Source organism: Ostrinia nubilalis, chromosome 21 (genome assembly GCF_963855985.1).
Source record: "Ostrinia nubilalis chromosome 21, ilOstNubi1.1, whole genome shotgun sequence".
Classification (NCBI taxonomy): domain Eukaryota; kingdom Metazoa; phylum Arthropoda; class Insecta; order Lepidoptera; family Crambidae; genus Ostrinia; species Ostrinia nubilalis.
In genome coordinates, this window is record NC_087108.1 from 4,244,638 (window position 1) to 4,265,749 (window position 21,112).

Consider the following 21,112-nt stretch of genomic DNA (forward strand, 5'->3'; position numbering starts at 1 on the left):
TCCCTACAACTAACTTTTTCATAATATCGAAATTTATAGTTATGTTTAATATGTACATTATTTTGTAGCGGTAGTGGTGCAATATTAAAATTTATTATTACGAGATAAGTAGGCCTACACAACAGTTGGGATCTGTAAGTTAAAAAATTCTACATGGATTTTATTTTAACTGTGTGCAATGTTTATAACAAGATAGGTATTCTCTCAATATTCTACAGGGTGACAAATGAAACAAACTACATACCTGATTGAAGATATAACTTTAATCTTAAAAATATCAAAATTACATTACAACTAAAATGATAATAAATATAAAACCATATAAATGGATAAAAATTAACAGTATGTAACGTTTCTGTAATACTTAATACAATTTACAAATAAATTTTTAACATTTGATTTAACAACATCGATCTAATATTTTTCTAGATATAATTTCAATATTTTACTCTTGCAAGGACTCTTCTGAATAGAATCGACATATTTTTTGAGACGATACAACATTTTTTAAATGCTCATATATTTTTAACATCAAAATAGATTTAAGAATCTTTGCAAGCTAAGTTGTACGCCTTTTAATATTCTACGCAATCGATGAAGCACTAATCTATAATCTCAACATACGAATACAACACTACACACTCTACGTGACCAATGTTGATCTTATATTCGAGGCATATGCTTACATAAATATGCGTTTTACTAAAAAAAACTAGAATGTTCATAGAAAAATGATAGTTTCAGTTGTTTTGTCAGCGATTATATCGACAAAAGTTAATAGTGTCGATAAATCGCATTTTGACAGCTAATTTAACTGTCAAACCGACATTTTGATGGACCGCGAAATAAAAGACGCGTCACAAGAAGATTCAGACATAATTTTGTAGTAATTAAAATAGCAAAAAAAATTGATATCGACATAGCTTTGTGAGTGGTGTGACGCGTCACTATTTCATAATTGGACCACGAAAAGAAAATGGCGCGCGAACATCTGTCAATCTGTCAAACGGTGCATAGACCGAGTGTTGCTAGTGTGGAAAAGTGTGTGTTTAGTAAGCGTGGTTGGCAACGAAAAGGCCGGAGTCGGCGCCCACACCTGTTACTGATCCAGCGACGTATTTGCCCTGGGAGGCCTGGCCGTTAGCCTGGAAAAGAAGAAAGAGTATTTTTAAATATTTTTGTTGCATACTGGTCGAAAACAAAAGATAAGACAGTAAAAAATTTTTTTTCTGGTCGAAAACAAAAGATAGTGAAGAAAAACAAAACGTCATTCTATGAAATTCGCCCCCTAGCCAAGTGGCATAACGTGACAGTTGAATCTCGAAATCCCTTCAAGGAGCGAAGTAGTAGTTACTTCGCTCATCGCTCATACAAAAAAACACCGTAGCGAAGGGTTTTCGGAATTACAACTGTCACGATTTGCCCCTTGTCTAGGCGAGCTGATTAGATAAAGAGTTATCTACAGAAACCGCTCTTGAACAAATAACACGAATGATTCCTATTGGTTCATAGAACATGCGCTGTCCTTCAAACCTCGCTTGAGTTGTTTTGCATAATATATTCATTAACAAACTAGGCAAACATCATAATTATTATACAGTCTTAACATTTAAAAACAGATAAAGCTGAGACTAAAAACAATTTGTTATCATCGCCGCTAGAACAAAGCAATATGATCCATCTTAGCAACAAAATAAGACCCCCCACTGGAATGAAAATCCGGTTAGTGATAAGTTATCAACAAGTCCAAGGGGCCCTTATCTAGGTATAAAAGCAGAAACTTGTTTTGAACACGTCAGTTGCTGTTGTGCTGTCGAGCGAAAATCATCAAATTGTGTTATTTGAGTCTTCCAGTGACTTGGCCCACTTTAAGCTTGGTCCACGTAGATTAAGAGCTAGTGAACGCCAGACCTACGTCATTTTATAAAAGCTGAAAGTTTGTCAGCGTATGCTCCCAACATAGGTAAGAAACTTGGTGCAATGTGAAGTTTGGGTCATGGTGGCTTTGGCAGCTACCCTAAAAAATTGTCCGGCAAGGAGTTGGAACCGTCAAAACTATTCTATGACGTAGGTCTGGCGTTCACTAGCTCTTAGTCTAATGGCCCAAGTCACTGGTTTGAATTTTTAAATATTTTTTCTTCTAGTGACATGGGCCTACTTCTAAGATTCTAGAATAGATTTTTGTTGACATTTGGTGTTTAATTTATAAATCATTGAAGGTGGTAACTGGAAGACTCATTATTTTTAGATACGGACGTAGGAAAACAGGATTCTTGCCAAGTGCCAACAGAATGTTTTTAATTAAGTCCGGTTAGATAACATGACTTGGAATCAACAAGTGTGGAATGTACAACATGTTAGTGTTTATTTCTTTTTTACAGTTACAATAAATATAATATTAGGTAGTTGGACCCCGTTTTAGAGTGTTTTGTGATATCGACAAGCTAAGTAATGTGACGTTATATGTTAGGTTTTTAATAAACCCTCTATTATCTATAGAGTTTATTATGTAGGCTAAAAATATAAATACCTTTCTGTGATTAACAAGTGCAGGTACTACCTATTACACTTACTAGTGAAAGTACCAGATTTGATAATAATAAAGCCTTCAACAACTAAAATTCAGTGTAACAGTTTAGATGAAGAAGCAATTTCAATCATTATCTTCAATAACAAGATGCCATATTTAATAGTCAAGTAACACTTATCTAAACTTTAGGGTGACATTCCCCCTAGACAAAAGTGACAGTTGTAATTTCGAAATCGCTTCTAGAGACGAACTACATAAAATAACGCCGAAGCGAAGGGTTTTCGAATTTACAACTGTCGCGTTTTGTGACTTGTCTAGTGGCGCAAGTACACTATGAGGGAAATTGATCTAGACGTAGTGTAAATACGCACTTTGGTTAGTTTCGCCGCGAGTCGCCCATACTTCGGTGTACGTTCTCGCGCTTCGTCTCGATCAATATTCCGCATAGTGTACATGCGCCATAGGGATACATCCCATATTACGCCAGTGGTGCCATCTCTTGGCAAGAGCAAACACGATAGCTCTCACCGCTTCAACGCCACCAGTTACATCTGGTGGCGCCATCTAGTGAACGCAAATACCATAGGCATAGACCGTCGACAGCACGTTAACGTAAGCACTGTGGTATCTTACGTAGTTGCGATAAGGGCGACTTTGCAACGAAAATGTATTGTCTGATGTGCTGTCGTCTTTCTCAAGGTAAAATGTATCAGTGGATTGAGAAATAAGCTCAATTTAATAGTCCGATTAAATATTCATTGTATTCAGAAACTGACTGTGTACCTTTGAAAATTGTCTATGGTGTTCAAGTCCAAATATATGAAAGGGTTTTCAAAATATAGTACATAAATACAGCAATACTAAAAACACGCAAAAAGCATAATAAAGTTTTTTATTGTGCTTAATAACAATAACGAAATACGCAAACAGAGCAATGCAAATACCTACATAATATAGCGGTATTTTAGTAGCTACAGAAAAGGCAATTTCAGTACATAAGCTTTGACTACATTTAGTAAATAATGTTTTGTTAAGCTAAATAAGTACAGTAAGTCAGAACGGAATGTAAAAAACAACTCACCATGCATTATGACAAGTTTTGGCAAAGAACCACAGTGACCTAAATCAAATTTTCATTATTTTGAGAAAGTACACATAATTTAATTCATTCAAATAGTAGAATAAAAGTTATTATGTATTTCAAAAGGGTAAAGTCAGATCACAGTGTTTCCTCGCTAGTTTATAGGGTGAAATGTAAATAATAGCAACTAATCTAGCAACACTAAACTAAAATGTATTCTACACTGAGAATGACAATTTTAGTAGTGGTGATTTTAATCATACAAAAACAGTAGAGTATAAAGACTGTAATTCATTGGAATATTAATAATTTATTGTTGCGTAGTAGCCAGCCGCCATGATCATTACATAACATACAAAAGTCGTTCTCGATTGCTAAAATTTTATCATAATAACAACTTGTATAATCATTAATATATAGACTCTTTATCTCATGATTGTTTCAATAATTTAAAATCTCAGTGTAAATCGAAAAATTCGAGATTTAACCATAAACTCTTCAAAGATAACATTTTAGTAGGCGTGGGACTTCACAAAGTTGGATTTGGAAGCAGCTAGAGACGGAATCGAACCGGCTACGTATTTTGCTTGGTTGGCTAGACCGTTAGCCTATTGTTTTTAAAATTGTACAGACGTATTACCAACAGAACGAAAAGAAAGCGTGAATGAACAAAAAAAGAAAAAATACAGATTATAAATGGTCAAACAATATTATTGGCAAAGGAATAAAATGCCATTCCGTTTACAGATTAGAAATTAGTGTTGTAAATATTTTTTTTACAATCCATTTATGGTTAGACAAGAAAATTGGCAAAGGAATAGAGTGACATTCCGTTTAAGTAAAATTAAAAGTTTAAATATAGAATGCGCGTGATTCACGTGGTGCCATGGCGTCGTCGCGTGCGTGATGATGGTTGTGGAGAAAAAAAAACACACTAATTAGTACTACTTCTAGGGGAAATATTACGACAGTGAGAATTAGTAGAACCAAAGTTTCTCAAGCTGCAAAATGATGATTTTAAAGTATTATATGTAGAGTGTGTGATTTATAAAATATGTACATCAAAACGGCTATACTCTTGGCCAATATGCCACTCATTAATTGGTCAGCCGCCACAGTCCTATAAAGAAAAATATATTGCCACAGAATTGGGACAATAAGTTTTGAAAAAACTAGTATTATTCGATTTTGAAGTGATGTTTTCATGTTTTTATCACACTCAAACAATATTATGAAGATTATAAAAATGTATTAAGAAATGTTGGTTCCATAAAGCTTCAAAAAAATATCAATAATAACTTGTTTTCTTATACTATCTCATATTATTATCTTTATTACTTCTACTGCATGCAATTATTCTAATTAACACAACTCATAAAAAGCAACACAACAGATTAGTAAGCAATAAATAAAAAGTAAAAAAGGCCAAAAATACAAATAGCTCCATCTATCGAAACTTCTCAAAATGTGGCATTGACAAGTGTCAAAACCCTTATCAACAAATGTGCACTCTTCGACGTGGTACATTTGTTAACTGACAGATACCTGTTCAACGCTGCTGCGATCCTGGTAGCTCTTAACATCTTCATGATAAGGCCTAATTTCTCATAAGCTCTCTGCAGCAGCTCATGATGTTACTACCATCCCCCCACCCATTAAAGTTAAGTCTGTAAAATATATTTTCTGCACCTAAACTCCTCAACCATAAGACCCATTTTTCCTCACCTTTGCTCACATCTTGACTTTCTTCAGCGGCTCACAGAGGCCTGGAGGGCGCGACCATAACTCTTCAGCCATAAGGTCCAGTTACCCACACCCAAACCACCACCCATTATATTTAAACCTGTAGATCTGTAAGGCATATTCGTTGAACCTAAACTCCTCAGCCATAAGGCTCATATTCCCTCACCTTGGCTCTCTTCAGAATCCTGCTGTTCAGCCAGTACGTACTTAGGCTTCCCGGCTCAGGCTTGGACTAAAGTCTGGAGGGCACGACCGTAACTCCTCCGCCATAAGATCCAGTTTCCCTCAACCAAACCCCCAAAGTTACACCTGTAAACTACACTAAACTCCACCTAACTCCTCAGCCATAAGGCTTATATTCCCTCACCTTGGCTCTCTTCAGAAGCTCCTGCTGTCCAGCCAGAACGTTCTCAGGCTTGCCGGCCCAAGCACGGAGTACGGACGCCTGAAGATCCAGTTTCCCTCAACCAAACCCCCCACCGCTAAAGTTAGACCTGTAAACCACACTAAACTCCACCTAACTCCTCAGCCATAAGGCCCACATTCCCTCACCTTGGCTCTCTTCAGAAGCTCCTGCTGTCCAGCCAGAACGTTCTCAGGCTTGCCGGCCCAAGCACGGAGTACGGACGCCTGGAGAGCGCGACCGTAGCTGAAGGTCAGGGCCCAGGGTCGCTTGAGGTCAACCGCGTTGATGGCGTTCAAGTTGACGGAGGCCTCCTCCTCAGACTGGCCACCGGAGAGGAATGTAACGCCTGGAAATAGGGGTTTTTGATTGGCATATTTACGTAGTTTTTTTATTCATAACAAGGCAGGTATTTGACCACAATCGCACCTGGTGTTAAATGGGATACAGTCTTGGATGGTACATATCTGCCTTGTAAGTGCCTATTCACTCTCGCCTTGAAAAGGACCCGATTATAGTCATCGGGAAAGACGGCAGAAGGCAGCGAATTCCAGTCCCTTGCTGTTAGCATTATAAAAGACTCATCGTTCATCGTAGTGTTTACGTTTGACAGCTATTGTTGCGTGATCTAATGAGGGCTATCGTTTTAGCGCTCACCAGTTTGCGCCACTGTAGAGTAAGGTCCTGTCACTTGCTAGTAGCGAAGACAGTGGCACCAACTGGTGAGTGCTAAAGTGGTAGGAGGACTATCGCATTTGCACTCATCAAGATGGCGCCACTGTAGAGTAAGGTCCTATCAATCGCCAGGGGTGCCAACTGTTAAGTATAAAAACGATAGCCCTCATTGAATGGACCTACATGAATGAAGAGGACAACCGGTTCCTCTTAAAGTTTCAGATACATTGATCTATTGCTATCTAACAAAAGGTGCTGTATAACAGAATGTGAAACCAAAACTTGTAGTTTATCTGGCAGATAAGTTCCTAGTAATAAATCTATCAGGCATATTATATTATCGAAAAGTAATGAATGAAGTAGTAATTAAGTAATAACCATAATCGTGGGTACATATTTTGATCTCCTTATCATCATCGTCGTCAAGTGAATTAGACTATCTAATTCACCAGAAGCAAAAGAAAGGTATCCAGAAAAATTGTCTGTAATCTGATATTATCGATAGTATCGATATCGTGGAACAACACTAGTTTTCTTGACTTACCGGGAACGGCAGCGGGCACGGTCCGGAGAAGAGCCGTGACGGTAGCGCGTGCGACGTCCATGGGAGTATACGTTTTCTTGCACGACTGGCCGGCGGTCACCTGTGCAACAAATATCAGTCAATTTCTATACTAAAGCCCGGTCTCCGAGCACGTAGAATTTTGTCCAATAACCCCAAGCTACCCATCCTTATCGCTCGCGCGTAATTATGTTGATGTCATGCTCGCACACTCACTGCGGGCGCCCGTCTAGCTACTCTGTCAACTATGATATGATATGAAATCCTTTGTATGAAAAATAAACATAGTTGTGCCATTTTCAAAGCAAAATCTCGATAAAATTAAGTTAGGACGACCAATTTTCTCAAAGAATATTCATTTTTTTTTCTTTCGTTTCCATTTTCGAAAACTTCTGGTATTGGTGAAAAAGAATTTCTTGACACGATCGGTGTGTCAAGGGTCATAGTCGATGACACTTATGTAGTGCCATCGCCATGTATAAAAAACCCTCTTGTTCTCTATTATCATAGTCGTTACTTGAAAAATAGGCTGACTATAGTGACTGAGTTTCTTGCACTGCTTCTTCTCAGCACTGGCCCATTTATTGTTTCGAAGCAGTGGTAGGGTTATTACTGTGACGTTTAAAGGTGCTTTTTAAAAGCCTACTTGCAAAATAAAATGAGTTTTATGAGTTTGTTCAGTTACAATCATTGTTAAAAGCGTCAATCTCCCAGCGTTGGGATTAGCTAAACGTGAATACGTGATAAATGCTTACCATGTTGGGCTTCAACAGGGTACCCTCGAGGAAGACGTGGTGGTCGCTAAGAGCCTTGTAGCAGGCAGCCAACACCACCTCGGTCACCTTCTGGGCGCGGTCCAAGTCGTGCTCACCTGTAAGGATAAAAATTGTAAGATTCAAAATTAAACTATCGACCGACAGTCTTATCGACAGTAAATCTATCGATACTTTTGGAATAGGAATCCAATGATGGAACTCGTGCACGACACCGGCGAATGCTTCGATTTGTCTGTAGCTACAAGTTTTTTTTAATGCAGAACATGGCAAGTATTTGACCGCAATCACACCTGACGTTATGTGAGATGCAGTCTAGGAATAATAGGTCAGAATTCCAGTCCCTGTGTCAATCAGATTGCTAAGGTGGCGTGACATGCAACTGATCTTCAGCACGCAACGCCACTTGGCTAAGAGATTCTTTGACAAGGTCAGACTTACCATCAGGCAAGACCTCGGGCTCCACAATGGGCACGATGCGCTGGCTCTGACAGATGGAAGCGTAGCGGGCCAGAACAGTAGCGTTCTCCTGGATAGACTGGTAGGACGGCGTGTTGCGACCGATCTTCAGCACGCAACGCCACTTGGCTAAGAGATTCTTTGACAAGGGCAGACTTACCATCAGGCAAGACCTCGGGCTCCACAATGGGCACGATACGCTGGCTCTGGCAGATGGAAGCGTAGCGGGCCAGAACAGTAGCGTTCTCCTGGATAGACTGGTAGGACGGCGTGTTGCGACCGATCTTCAGCACGCAACGCCACTTAGCTAAGAGATTCTTTGACAAGGTCAGACTTACCATCAGGCAAGACCTCGGGTTCCACGATGGGCACGATACGCTGGCTCTGGCAGATGGAAGCGTAGCGGGCCAGAACAGTAGCGTTCTCCTGGATAGACTGGTAGGACGGCGTGTTGCGACCGATCTTCAGCACGCAACGCCACTTGGCGAAGTGGCAACCATCCTTCTTGTACTGGGCGCAGCGCTGGGCAAGGTCGTCCAGACCTGAAAGAAAGAATAATGTTAGCTTGATCGATTGTTTTTTTTTATGCAGAACAAGGCAGGTATTTGACTGGAATAACACCTGATTTTAAGTGCGATGCAGTCTTGTGTCTTTTCACTCTTGCCTTGAAAGAAAAGGCCCGGGTTATAATCGTCTACTTGATCAACTTATATGACCTTCATTGGTTGTGTTTTTATTGGCTACACAGAAGTTGCAGCGGTGGGAATGGGAACGAGAGGTGGGAATAGTCCTGATTGTGTATTTAAAATAAATAAATATTTATCCTATATTGACGTCTCAGCACAACATATCGATTAATTTATGTCAATATTTATTGCTTTATTTGTTTTTATCTTATTTTTCTTTATTTGGAACACAAGCAGTTTAAAGTAGTAATTAACAATGTGATAAGAAGCTTTTACACCAATAAAACATAATTATTATGTTTTCGTATGCAATACCCGAGTTTATTGAGTAGTTATGGACTGGAAAAGTTATGTTTTACAACTCCTATATGCACAACATCAGTCATGGAAAATTATTTGTCAATGTCAGTTGACCATTTGTTTCCAAGATGGCCGTAAGTCTGACACAGATTGTATGCATAAATTTTCCATCGGAAATTTCCAAAAGCAATTGATTACTTAATGATCCTATTATCCCAGCTATAAAAGAACCCGCTTATTATTTAAACCCCTCAAGTGGTTTTACAGTACCTACTCGTAAACAAGATGACAATTTGACATGTGATAAGTCGATAATAAAATGAAAGACATTTTGACTTGGGTAAGGAGACGAAAGACATAGACCATTCCAGTCGTTACATAACTTACATATGTATGAGAATAATATTCACCTTGCATTCATTGGACATACGCCAAACGTCTTAGGCCCGTACCTATCAAAAACGTCGCTAAAATCTGCTATTTATTTTAAACTTTTATTTAGACCTGTAGCGAAATGATCACTTAATTTGCATGCGTCTTCACAATAAGATAACGTCTTGGCAGGTCGTGCTTGTTTCTATCATAAGATAGACAAGGCGTGAAAGTGTATGTGGACAGACGGAGCAGATAGCTCGTGGTACTGATGACCGTTGGGGCTAAAAGTTCTCGAGTAAGCATGGACCAAAAATACATGACTCGGAGGACCGATGATGTGATGAAGGTTGCTGGAAGCACCTGGATGCGGGTACCGCGGAATCAATTATTGTGGAAAGTCTTGGGGGAGGCCTTTGTCCAGCAGAAGGCTTTCTAGGTTCTGGTGAAGGTCACTAGAAGTTTCTGGGTGCGGGTAGCGCAGGACCGGTTATTGTGGAAGTCCTTGGAGGAGACCATTGTCCAGCAGAGGACGTTCTTCGGCAAAAATGGTAAATGGGAGAAAAGACGCGAGACTGCAGCAGATTTTTACCCTGAGTGCCATGCAGGATGTCACTATGGAAGTCCTAGAGGAGTCCTTGGTCCAGCAGTGGCCGTCCTTTGGCTAAAATGAGGGGATATGCAGAGACTTCGGTTGCTACTTACCCTGGGTGTGGCACTCGTACGCAGATAAAGTGTCAGAAAACCCTTTAAAGGCCTTTAGTCTAGTTGTGGACGTGCTTTGGCTGAAATGAGAGGAAAGACAAAGACTATGGACTGCCAAAGACATGGTACTTTACTTTCTTACCCTGGGTAAAGCACTGGTCTTCAGATCACAGTGTGGACGTCCTTTGGCTGAAATGAGAGGACACACAGACTAAGGGGACATACGAAAAAGCTGCTATCTTCTTACCCTGGGTGGTGCACTCGTCCTCAGATCCGAACAGCGGGACGACGCCCTTGTCGACCTTGATGCCGGGGATGATGCCGCGCTTCTCCAGCAGGCTGACCAGCGGCGTGCCGTCGTCCGCCTTCTGGTACAGCGTCTCGTGGAAGAGGATCACTCCGGAGATGTTTTCGGAGAGAGCCTGGGGATGGATGGGAGTTGATAACAGACGTTCTATTGTTGAAACTGTGGAAATCTGGGGCAAAATGTTTTAACCTAGGCGCAGACCACCAACTTTTAGTTGGCCGATAGTTGGGCCCGATTTTAATTTGTATGAAGAATTGGCCGATATTAAATCGGTGTAATGTGCGCACTTCCATATGTATGGAAATGACATGTGCCCATACTGATTATCTGCCCGACTAAACTATCGGCCGACAAAAAGTATGCAATAAGCGAGAATTATTGCTAGATTGTCTATTAGGTGCTCAATATTGTTTTTGACACATTTGTTGTCGACACGACAAGAAGAGAATAATTGAGAATATTGTTTTATTGTTTGTCTCAGATGCACTCAATGTACGAGAGAGTTTGCCGCGAAGCTATGTGAGCCATTTTCGGGTGCACCAGCGCCGCCAAGAAAGTTAGAAGTCGAATAGTTCGCCATGGCCGAAATCAGTCGGATGAATCAATCAATCAATTGTTTTATCATCATCACCAGGTCATTTAGTCTCCATTGCAGAAGCATGGTAATTAATTTACCAGAGACGAATAGAGGACAAATCAATCGCCACACTGGCTGGCCGAATTTTTCCGATATTCTGGTTTAAGTATTGAAAATTATCAAATACTTGAAACAATTACTTCGTTAGCATAAATTATCTTCGGATATCACTGTTTGAAGAGCAAATGTTTGTGAGATGAGGCTGATCTTCGGTTAAATATGTTTGTGAACTGCATTTTTCCATTACATTTATTTGCTTTTACATTTATTTGATTTGTTACAGGCAAAAGACAGTTCAAATAGTGATTTTTGATGTTAGGTTTATAAAAGTAAGTAAGAATTTAAATCTAGCTAAGACGTTTCAAATTTTTTAGAAAATGCAATTTATTTATCCCTTGTGTAACTTTTCAGAAATGTTACTAAGAATAGATTCGACCAAACAAGAGTAAATATTAATCTTAGAATAAATCGTCAGTAATTCGACATTTTGACATATTTCCTATACCTACTGAAACTGTCAATGTGCCAGTTATACCAGGAGTTATTCTCGGATAAATGTTGTAAGTGGGAAAATTCCTTACATTCCGTTAAAAGCACATGCCCCGTCCCTCGTGATCAAGTTTGTATGAATAAGTAATACGCGACCGTCGCCAAACAACTGTAGAACCGGTATGGGCCGCGGCTGCGCACACCCACCGATCCACTAGTAAATAACCAGCCAAAGCTGTGTTTTGATATGGTATGATTTTCGATGTAAAATATCTTACAAAATCCAAATAGATCAGTTACAAAAACTAGCCTTTACAAGGTCCAAACTATTAAATTACTAATGTTTCTGCTGCATGCAAAGTTTTGAATCATCAGTGTTGTTTTCCTCTATTGGATGCAAAACCCCGACAAAAGCGTATTTTTTGCAAACAGGAGGTTCGTTGAGCGGTTCGCTAAACGAATAGAAAATCCTATAGGTGGGTACCTTAAAATTCGTTTCTAGATTAAAATTTCAGAAAGTCTGGTCTTCCATCCCCTCTCCATAGAGGAGAAAATCTCGTTGCTTTATAATTCATAGCCGTTTGTAATGAAGGAAATAGATATTTTATGATCTACTTATTTAATAGAAAGATAAGTCAAATAATTTACATAGTAATTACACATTGCCATTTTGTGCCACTGCCAAAGTTCACAATGTTTTTAATAGATATTGCATAACGGCCCTGTTTGTTTAAAACAAGTAAGTAAATACGATAACAAGAATTGTTTGTTCAACGTGAAAAAGCGTTCCGGTGTTCGGAACGATATTAATAAATAGATAATTTATTTGCTGTCTATTTACTCTAAGATAGTTTGTAGGTAAGTAGGTAGTCTCTAGTAATACCGAATTAATCCTGAGGTCCTAGTGTGAGTTTACATCAAACGCGCTCACTATAGTATTTTTCACCTAAGATGATCCGTATGACACTTCAAGGTTATCCATATTACGCATACTACATATGCAGAATATTTTTGAAAAAATATTTGTATTTTATTAGCAATATAATAAAAAAAATTTAACTACTTGTCTTTAAATATATAGTAAAATCTGAGTCTATTGATTATATTTTAATTAAATACGATGTAAAAATATTTTTTATTTAATTTACGCAACGTGTGAAACGGAATAGATTTAGTGCTGGGGTATTTGATGTATAACAAAATCGATTACAAAATAGTTTCATTAATCGATTGCAGTGAATACTTAGTTATTAAAAACATCACAAAAATCAACTATATTTTTCGATTGTTGACTTAATAAACGCATTGAAAATAAATTAATAGTTTTTAATTTAAAGAAATAGAACCAGTACTATTTAGGGATCGTTTTTTTGAACACGAAGTCCATGGAATTTGAATATTATCAATAAAAAATTGTTACAAAAATATTTGTAATTAAAAAAAACATGTTTTTTGTTAAATGACACCTATACAAAATATTTCTCTAAAAGTAGGTTTTACTAACTCTTAGAAAAAAATCGATAGATAAATCGCTATGGTTTAGTTATGTGACATCTCTATAACTTTCAAACTCGAAACGTCATACGGATCATCTTAGGTGAAAAAGACTATAGTGACAACGTATGATGTAAACTCACACTTAGCCCTCTGAATTACTAATTTACCGGTCCGGCCAGCATGGGGGTGTAGACCAAAATAATCTTCTATTTACCTCTAGTAAATTGAACAGGGTACCGAGGTGGAGGCAGGGGAGGGTAGTTTCTCCCATTCCTCCCCCCATTCAAGTGTCTAATAATGGGGAAAAATCTAATCATCGCCTAAGTCTGCCTCCCTGGACCATACTGATCCACCCTGGGACATACTATCCCTCTCTCCTGGGCCAGACTGTCAGTCCACCCAGGCTGAAAAGCTGGGTAAGCCAGCGGTTGAGGGTGGTTCTCCTGCAGTGGAGACTAAGTGACCTGATATTGAATGATGTCAAGTGACAGAAAAAGAAGCCTCGCTATAAATACATAAAATAAGTACATGTTTGTCACACACAGAAGAGTTTGATGTTGAATTTCACAGTCATGTCATAGAAAAAGAATCCTTGTCTCAAATACATAAAGTACGTTTTATTATAAATGATGGCCACTTACCGGGTCAGTGCTGAACAAGAGCTGGCGGTACTTGCGGCGGTTCTCCTCAGTGTTCTCCACGCCGATGTCCTGGAGACGCTTGCCCATGGTTCCTGAGAGCAAAGGTCCAGGTTTGGTTCCATTCAAAGCCATAGATTTTTGGGAAGGAAAGTCAGTTCCAGTCCAGTCAAAGCAATAGACATTTTGGGAACGAGGAAAGACACTTCAAATATAGTTAAGTCCAATTCCAGTGAAGTAGAATCGGCCGCAAGTTCAGAAGTGACACATTAAGTTGGATCTACGTGATTCATTTTAGGAAAATCAGGGTTTTCACCTAAACCCAAATCACTTAAAGACGGCCATTTTGCGCCACGACCGGCACAGGCGACTGAGACAAGAGATAGAAACCGCGACCGTTCATTGACTTGGGTGTCCGTGACCCTTTTTTACTCAGGAAAATGGCCTATCCATACCTACCTGCCGTGATAACACGTAACATGAATTTTGTTTTCAAAGGAGTCACTTGAAAATTACGGATTGATGGTGAAAACGGGCATCAGTCAAGCAACGGCGCGGTCTCTTGTCTTGGACACTTGTCTCTGTCGCGGCGCGAACACAATTTCATTTCAATACACATTCTACGTTCCCTTCACGTTGGTAATGTGGTGAAGCGAACGCGATGATGGCTCAACCAGTCAACCTTATTTCTGACTTTACTACTTTGTGCTATAAGTAGTTCAAAAAGAAAAACTTGAACTCACATCTCCGATTCAATGGTTAAAGTAAATTAGACTTTAACCCTCTGTGTTAAGACTCACCAGTGGACTCATCGGCAGCGAGGATACCCTTGCCGGGAGCGACGATCGCCTGCGCGATCTTCTTCAGCTCCTCCTGCAACTCGGGGGTCGGGTACTGGAAGTAGGTGCTCATTGTGGCTGTAACAATACCATTTATTAGTCAAACAGTCAAGGACATGGCATGGGTGTACCCTGGATCCGGTCCAGGGGACAGTTTGATACAGGGTACTGGGTAACAGTCAAAGAACGGTCGGTGTACCCTGGTTCCGGCCCAGAGGACAGTAGGTGTAGGGTCATTCCATGACAAATGTTACCGAGGGTGAAAAACTAAATATGTTCTTTTCGCATTAAATCTGATGAATTTTGAAAGTAAACATTTCAAATTATAATGTGCAACAAAAAAAATCTGAAAGAAACAAGTAATTTTTAAGTTATTAGTCTTCAAAGTCTATACTTAAGTCAACTGTCTGAATGATCATTTTCTCTCTAATTATTAGTAATTCGATTTAAAAAAAAACTATCAATCTGTGAACCGTTTTGCTACTATATGATTTGAGGGTATTTATCATAGTATTGGTAGATAGCGTCATAGTCCCAAAAAAATGGATAATCATCAAGTATTAAGTGTGTTTTCTTGTAACTTCGGCGATGTAACACCCGAAACAAAAAAACAGGTATTTGCTTTATTATTGTACCTTACACATGGATTAGGATAACAATATTTGGTAAAAGTAAGGTCATGGTAGTAATGATTTCAAATACTAACTAATATCTGAGCATGATACTAATTATGTGTGTTTTTTTCTTGATTAAAAACTGTAACGCCCGAAACGTTTCGGGTATCACATTTTTATTGATTGTCGATAATGTGTGTATATTGCTTGGAGACGTCAATAAGTATTACTGTGAGGGTCCTTCCACCTCCCTCTAGCGCTGGCATCGGAAAAGAAGTCATATTTCTCTATTTAAGACTTTTTTGAAATGTTGACTTAACACTAAAATTAAGGTATTGCTAAAAAGTCTCGATGTTCGACATTTCCAATAAATATCGTAATTCGAAATTAAAGTAATGCTATTTCAAGCCAAAAACAATAGAAAAAGCTATATTTTGAGGAAAAATTAAACTTGAACTTTGTATATTTAAAAAAAAAAGCTGCTTCGTAATTTCAAACCAGAATTCGCTCTATTTGTGTTTATTTGTTGTACTCCTTATTTTGTAGTACCTAGAAACTAATAAAACACCGATTTTATCGATAAAAAGCGTTGAATTTTCGTACTCGTAACACCCGAAACAGAACCACTGTAACACCCGAAACAAAGAAAAAATTTATAAAAAAATAGTAAAACGTTTTATGTAACAGTGATTGTATATTACATGGTTTGTAAATTTCATACTTTAGAAGTCCTGTAAGTTTTAGGTATGATTCCTTAAGAAAATTCGCTAAATTTCGAGTAAATGCAGCAACAGTCAGAACATAGAGGCAAAATCTCGTAACGCCCGAAACGCACACTTTTCGACTCATATTTTCGTTATCCTACATTATAAGCTGTACAAACTTTATTATTTAGACATAACAAATAAAAACGGACAGATTAAGACACTAACATTATTAAAATACTATTTCAAAATACATGAAATTGTTAAATATGTGTGTACGAACGTAACACCCGAAACGATGGAATGACCCTGTAATATTATGGTTTATTAATCTAACAGTCACGAAACCAGTCGGTGTACCCTGGTTCCGACCCAGGGGGCAGTACTATACGCTTTATTAATCAGTCAGCGACCAGTCGGCTTGGGTGTATCCTAGATCCGGCCCAGGGGGCAGTTTGATCCAGAGGCCGCAAATCAGATATTTTTAGACAGGGTAAGGTAATTATTTCAGAGACAAGTCGATGTACCTTGGATCCAGTCCAGGGTACAGTTTAATCCAGGGGACGCAATGAGATATTTTTAGGCAGGGTAATACGTCATTAGTCTGGAGGCCCGTCAGCATGGGCGTACAGGTTCTGACCCAGGGGAGACGTCTGATCCAGGGGAACAATTAGATATTTTTAAACAGGGTAATGCGTCAATAGTCTGGAGTCCAGTAAGCATGGGTGTACCCTGGTTCTAACCCAGGGGACAGTTTAATCCAGGGGAAGCAAATCACATTTTTAGGCAGGGTAATACGTCAATAGTCTGGCTGGAGGCCAGTCAGCATGGGCGTACAGGTTCTGACCCAGGGGAGACGTCTGATCCAGGGGAACAATTAGATAAAATATTTTTAAACAGGGTAATGCGTTAATAGTCTGGAGTCCAGTAAGCATATGTGTACCCTGGTACTGGCCCAGGGGGCAGTTTAATCCAGGGGAAGCAAATCACATTTTTAGGCAGGGTAATACGTCAATAGTCTGGAGGCCAGTCAGCATGGGCGTACAGGTTCTGACCCAGGGGAGACGTCTGATCCAGGGGAACAATTAGATAAAATATTTTTAAACAGGGTAATGCGTTAATAGTCTGGAGTCCAGTAAGCATATGTGTACCCTGGTACCGGCCCAGGGGGCAGTTTAATCCAGGGGAAGCAAATCAGATTTTTAGGCAGAGTCATAAGTACGTCAATCATCTGGAGGCCAGTCAGCATGGGCGTAAGTACAGGTTCTGACTCAGGGGAGGCAGTCTGATTCAGGGAGGGGCAAATGAGATATTTTTAGGCAGGGTAATACTTTATAATTCAAATAGTCTGAGAGATCAGTAGGTAAGCATGGGTGTACCCTGGTTCTAGCCCAGAGGAGGCAGTCAAGAAATAAACATGTATGCCCAAAAGCAAAATATTTTTCTAAGAAAAAAAAATTGGAGGTGTGTCTTTAAGGAATAATAATACCTAATTACCCAAACCAGTTTTACAAGTTATCTAGAATAAATTATTCAACATTAGTTTACGTCAGCTGGTGGGTGTGTCTATTAGTGTTGCTGGGTATCGTACAGATAAAATAAGTGACATTTAACTTTTCCTCCGATAAAGAACTGAGCCGGACTCAATTATCAGTGTAACAATTTTATCTTGATTTTTGTACACTTGAATAAGTGAGTTGAGTAGTTATGTTATAGCTTAAAATATTGATACCAAATTATACTGGTAAACCATTGGAAAAAACTTTAAATTAGTTTATGTAAGAAGTATGTTTATAACTTCATTAAGTGGGTAATTTAAAATAAAATAAAAACTAATAATCAAGTTAAAAATAGAAATTCTAAAATGAAAAGTTTTGGTGAAGAGATTTTTGAAAAGAAGACTAGTCTCTTACAAGAACTATCTAAGAAGATTCACACACATTTCTTCTTTAGAATGGATAATTAAATTAATTCTTAAAAATGGTTTACAGTTTCCTAATCACTTTAAAAGTTTTTGAACTAAGTGTGAAGTAGAAAGAGAGAAGTTCTGACAGAGTAAACATACCCTTGGTTCCAAACCCAGGCATCCATCCTGACTCTGGCGGTCCCTTTTTACCTTTCCCTTTACCCTTTGGTGCCATTGTGATTTGTAAATTTTATCAAAATATAATAAATTGTAAAATTTCACTTAAAAATAAAGGAAAAATCTTATACTCGACATTATAAAACGGTTCTATCAAAAACTCACCAAAACTTATCACTTTGAGCTTGTCAGCAAACTTTCATTTGTTTTGATTTGTTGACAAATTTGAATTTCGAAAAACGGTTTGACAGCTCTAGTGATGCTAAAGAAATTAATGAGCTATTTATTTCTATTTTTTATAACTCAGAAGTAGCTCAATTATTATTATTGTCACAGTGTATATGAGCCAAAGGAAGGCATGGTCGTGGGCTCGTGGCTCGTGGGTGGTGGCGGTCGACAGGGAAGGGTAGTTTAAAAAAAATCATAATGACGTAAGGTGAAAAAAGTAATAATCATAATTATTAACCTTCATTAATTTAAAACTCTTTTAATAGCTACGAGTTTTGAAAATGCAAGAAATAATATTAAGTAAAATATAACAAAATCTAATGGGTAGATACCTAAATTTTTAAAATTATTTATTTACTTACACACATTCTGTTTTTTATTTTTTTTAAACAGTTTCTTTAAATAAATAATTTAAAATAATATTTTTAAAAACTAATTGCCATGTATGCTATTTCTAATAGTGTAATACGAGCCTGTAAAGCATTTTATAAGCCATGATAAGATGTTATTGATAGTCATCTATACTTATAATAAATCTGTAGAGAGGTCAATTCTGTACATGAAATATATTTTCAAAATAACTATCAGGGGGTGATTAGTGATCGATACTGATGCCAAAAATGCAATCAGTAAAATTTTTGTCTGTCTGTCTGTCTGTCTGTCTGTCTGTCTGTCTGTCTGTCCATCTGTATGTTCCTTATAGAAACAAAAACTACTCGACGGATTTTAACGAAACTTGGTACAATTATTCTTCATACTCCTGGGCAGGTTATAGTATACTTAGGAATTCCCACGGGAACAGGAATTAGCGGGAAAATCCTTTTGTATGAAAAATGTAAACCGCTTAAGTTAGACGCTTGAAATTTGGTATGTAGGTACCTTAGTAAACTTAAAGCTTAGTTACAACAAGGAATTCCTGAAATTCCCACGGGAACGGGAGTTAGCGGGAAAAAACATTTGTATGAAAAAATCTAAACCGCGTAAGATAGATGAAGGGGGTAAAACGGGATCCACGCGTACGAAGTCGCGGGCGGCCGCTAGTTATTAATAAGATTAAATTTCAGAATGTAGGGGATTTCTTTCTTCAACGTGGACACATTAATTTTTAAATAATTGATGGCTTCATATAAAATCTCCATAAAAAAGACATTTTTATCACCAATTAAAATAATAATTGGTTGATAAAGAATGACGCCACTCCATTTTCATGAAGCAAAGTCAACCAAGTTCAAGATCAATTGAAACCGCCAAAAACAAGTTAATCAAAAGAGCTCTAATAAATTGCTTAAAAGGTATAATATGGAAATGAGAAAAGTCGATTTTTGACATTCTAATAAGATTTCCCAAAATAATTTTGATCTAGTAAATTAACCTTTACCAGTTTTCAATGTTGTGTCAAAAGGTGACCTTGAAAGGTCACTGAAAACGACATCTTGGATCGGCACGTAAATATAAAATAAGGCGTATTTATAGCTAAATAATGGAATAAAATACTATTTTTAAAAGTTTGGTACTGAAAAAAAGGAATTGGACAGACAATTATACCTAAGCAATAATTTCAATTGGTACTAATGACTGATCCACATATTTTGGAATGTCAAGTAGGTATTAAGACCGGTAATATTACCAATATTAAAATAAGATCGTTACCTACTGAAAAAAGCAAAGCATTTGTTTAAATTATTGAATATAAAATAAATTAATTAACCATGAAATCCAAATAAAATGTTATGAAACTCAGTGCACATGAGAAAAAAGGATCATTTTTTTACAATATTATTCATGTGAGATACTGTTCCGGTATATTTTAGATAAAAATATAATATTTCAATACCGACTAATTACGTACAATTTCCTCCAATTGTAACCTATAAATTGATGATTATCACTAACCCAAAGAAATATTCAGCGTATTGCGTAACTTTCCAATCTTAAATACCGTTTTTATAATCATGATAAAAGTAAAACGCAAATAAAAGTAAAAAACAACTTACTATTTTTGGTAAAAACTATGGAGACAAGACACAGACACTCCCGAACCGCAACTCAGTTGAACTACTGTCAAATTGAGCTAAAACGTAGCGAACGCACAACCCAAAGGTCATTTGAAGGTCTGTCGATACTGATAGGGGATCATTAAAATTGGACGCGATGTGAAGGAGGGCGCCACTTCCAAACAAAGCTGTCATTTTAGTATTGTAATTTTGTAGTTCCAATTTTTACCGCATTCATAAAAACCCAATGTATGGTAAGTGCTGCCATCTGTTAAAAATAAGTCGTATCAAATGATTCGTATGCTGTTCATAGAATGCAATTCCAAGTACACCTACACTTACATTCTGAGTAATATGTAGTTTCTATTTACAACGACAGATGGCATTTATCATGAATTAAAAAAAAACTTGTTTTTTTTATTAATTTAAATAATTTCTAAAAGAACATAATCCTTAATTAATTAAAATTTTTTAATCACTTAATGAAAAAAAAAATTATAAGGTATATTTTGTTGTTGTTCTAAACGAGTAAGAGAGATAAAGTTGATAACATTAATTTTATTTATTTAATAAATTATGTAATACTATTTAACCCGTACCTATTATCATTGTAACCTCCCATATCAATCTGAAGAGACATTATAGACATAGTTAAAGTAGACTCACTACTTATTGGATTTATTGAAATAGGCTTGAGTTTTGCTGGCTTGACATTCCGGATTCCCGAATCTTTAGCTATGGCTTCACCCGCGTGAAATGTCTGTCACAGATCGTCATAAATTATAGCCTATGT

The 21,112-nt window shown here is 37.6% G+C and overlaps 1 protein-coding gene across 1 annotated transcript; it reads right to left on the reverse strand.

Annotated features, from left to right (window-relative positions):
* Window positions 1-241: 241 nt before the first annotated feature.
* Window positions 242-18,234, reverse strand: LOC135082147 (fructose-bisphosphate aldolase). The gene is made up of 9 exons (XM_063976897.1): window positions 18,080-18,234; window positions 14,658-14,774; window positions 13,861-13,952; window positions 10,537-10,711; window positions 8,565-8,768; window positions 7,750-7,865; window positions 6,977-7,076; window positions 5,907-6,106; window positions 242-1,145 (listed from the first exon to the last, which is right to left on the reverse strand). Exons 1-9 carry the CDS (start codon window positions 18,153-18,155, stop codon window positions 1,050-1,052), a joined length of 1,176 nt encoding a protein of 391 aa, XP_063832967.1. The 5' UTR covers window positions 18,156-18,234; the 3' UTR covers window positions 242-1,049.
* Window positions 18,235-21,112: the final 2,878 nt, after the last annotated feature.

Coding starts and splice junctions, on each gene's coding strand:
- LOC135082147 (XM_063976897.1), bottom strand. CDS start 18,155: ATGGCACCAAAGGGTAAAGGGAAAGGTAAAAAGGGACCGCCAGAGTCA. Junction 14,775..18,079: donor GCCTGGGTTTGGAACCAAGG/GTATGTTTACTC, acceptor GTATTGTTACAG/CCACAATGAGCACCTACTTC. Junction 1,146..5,906: donor AGCTTCTGAAGAGAGCCAAG/GTGAGGGAATGT, acceptor CTTCTTTTCCAG/GCTAACGGCCAGGCCTCCCA.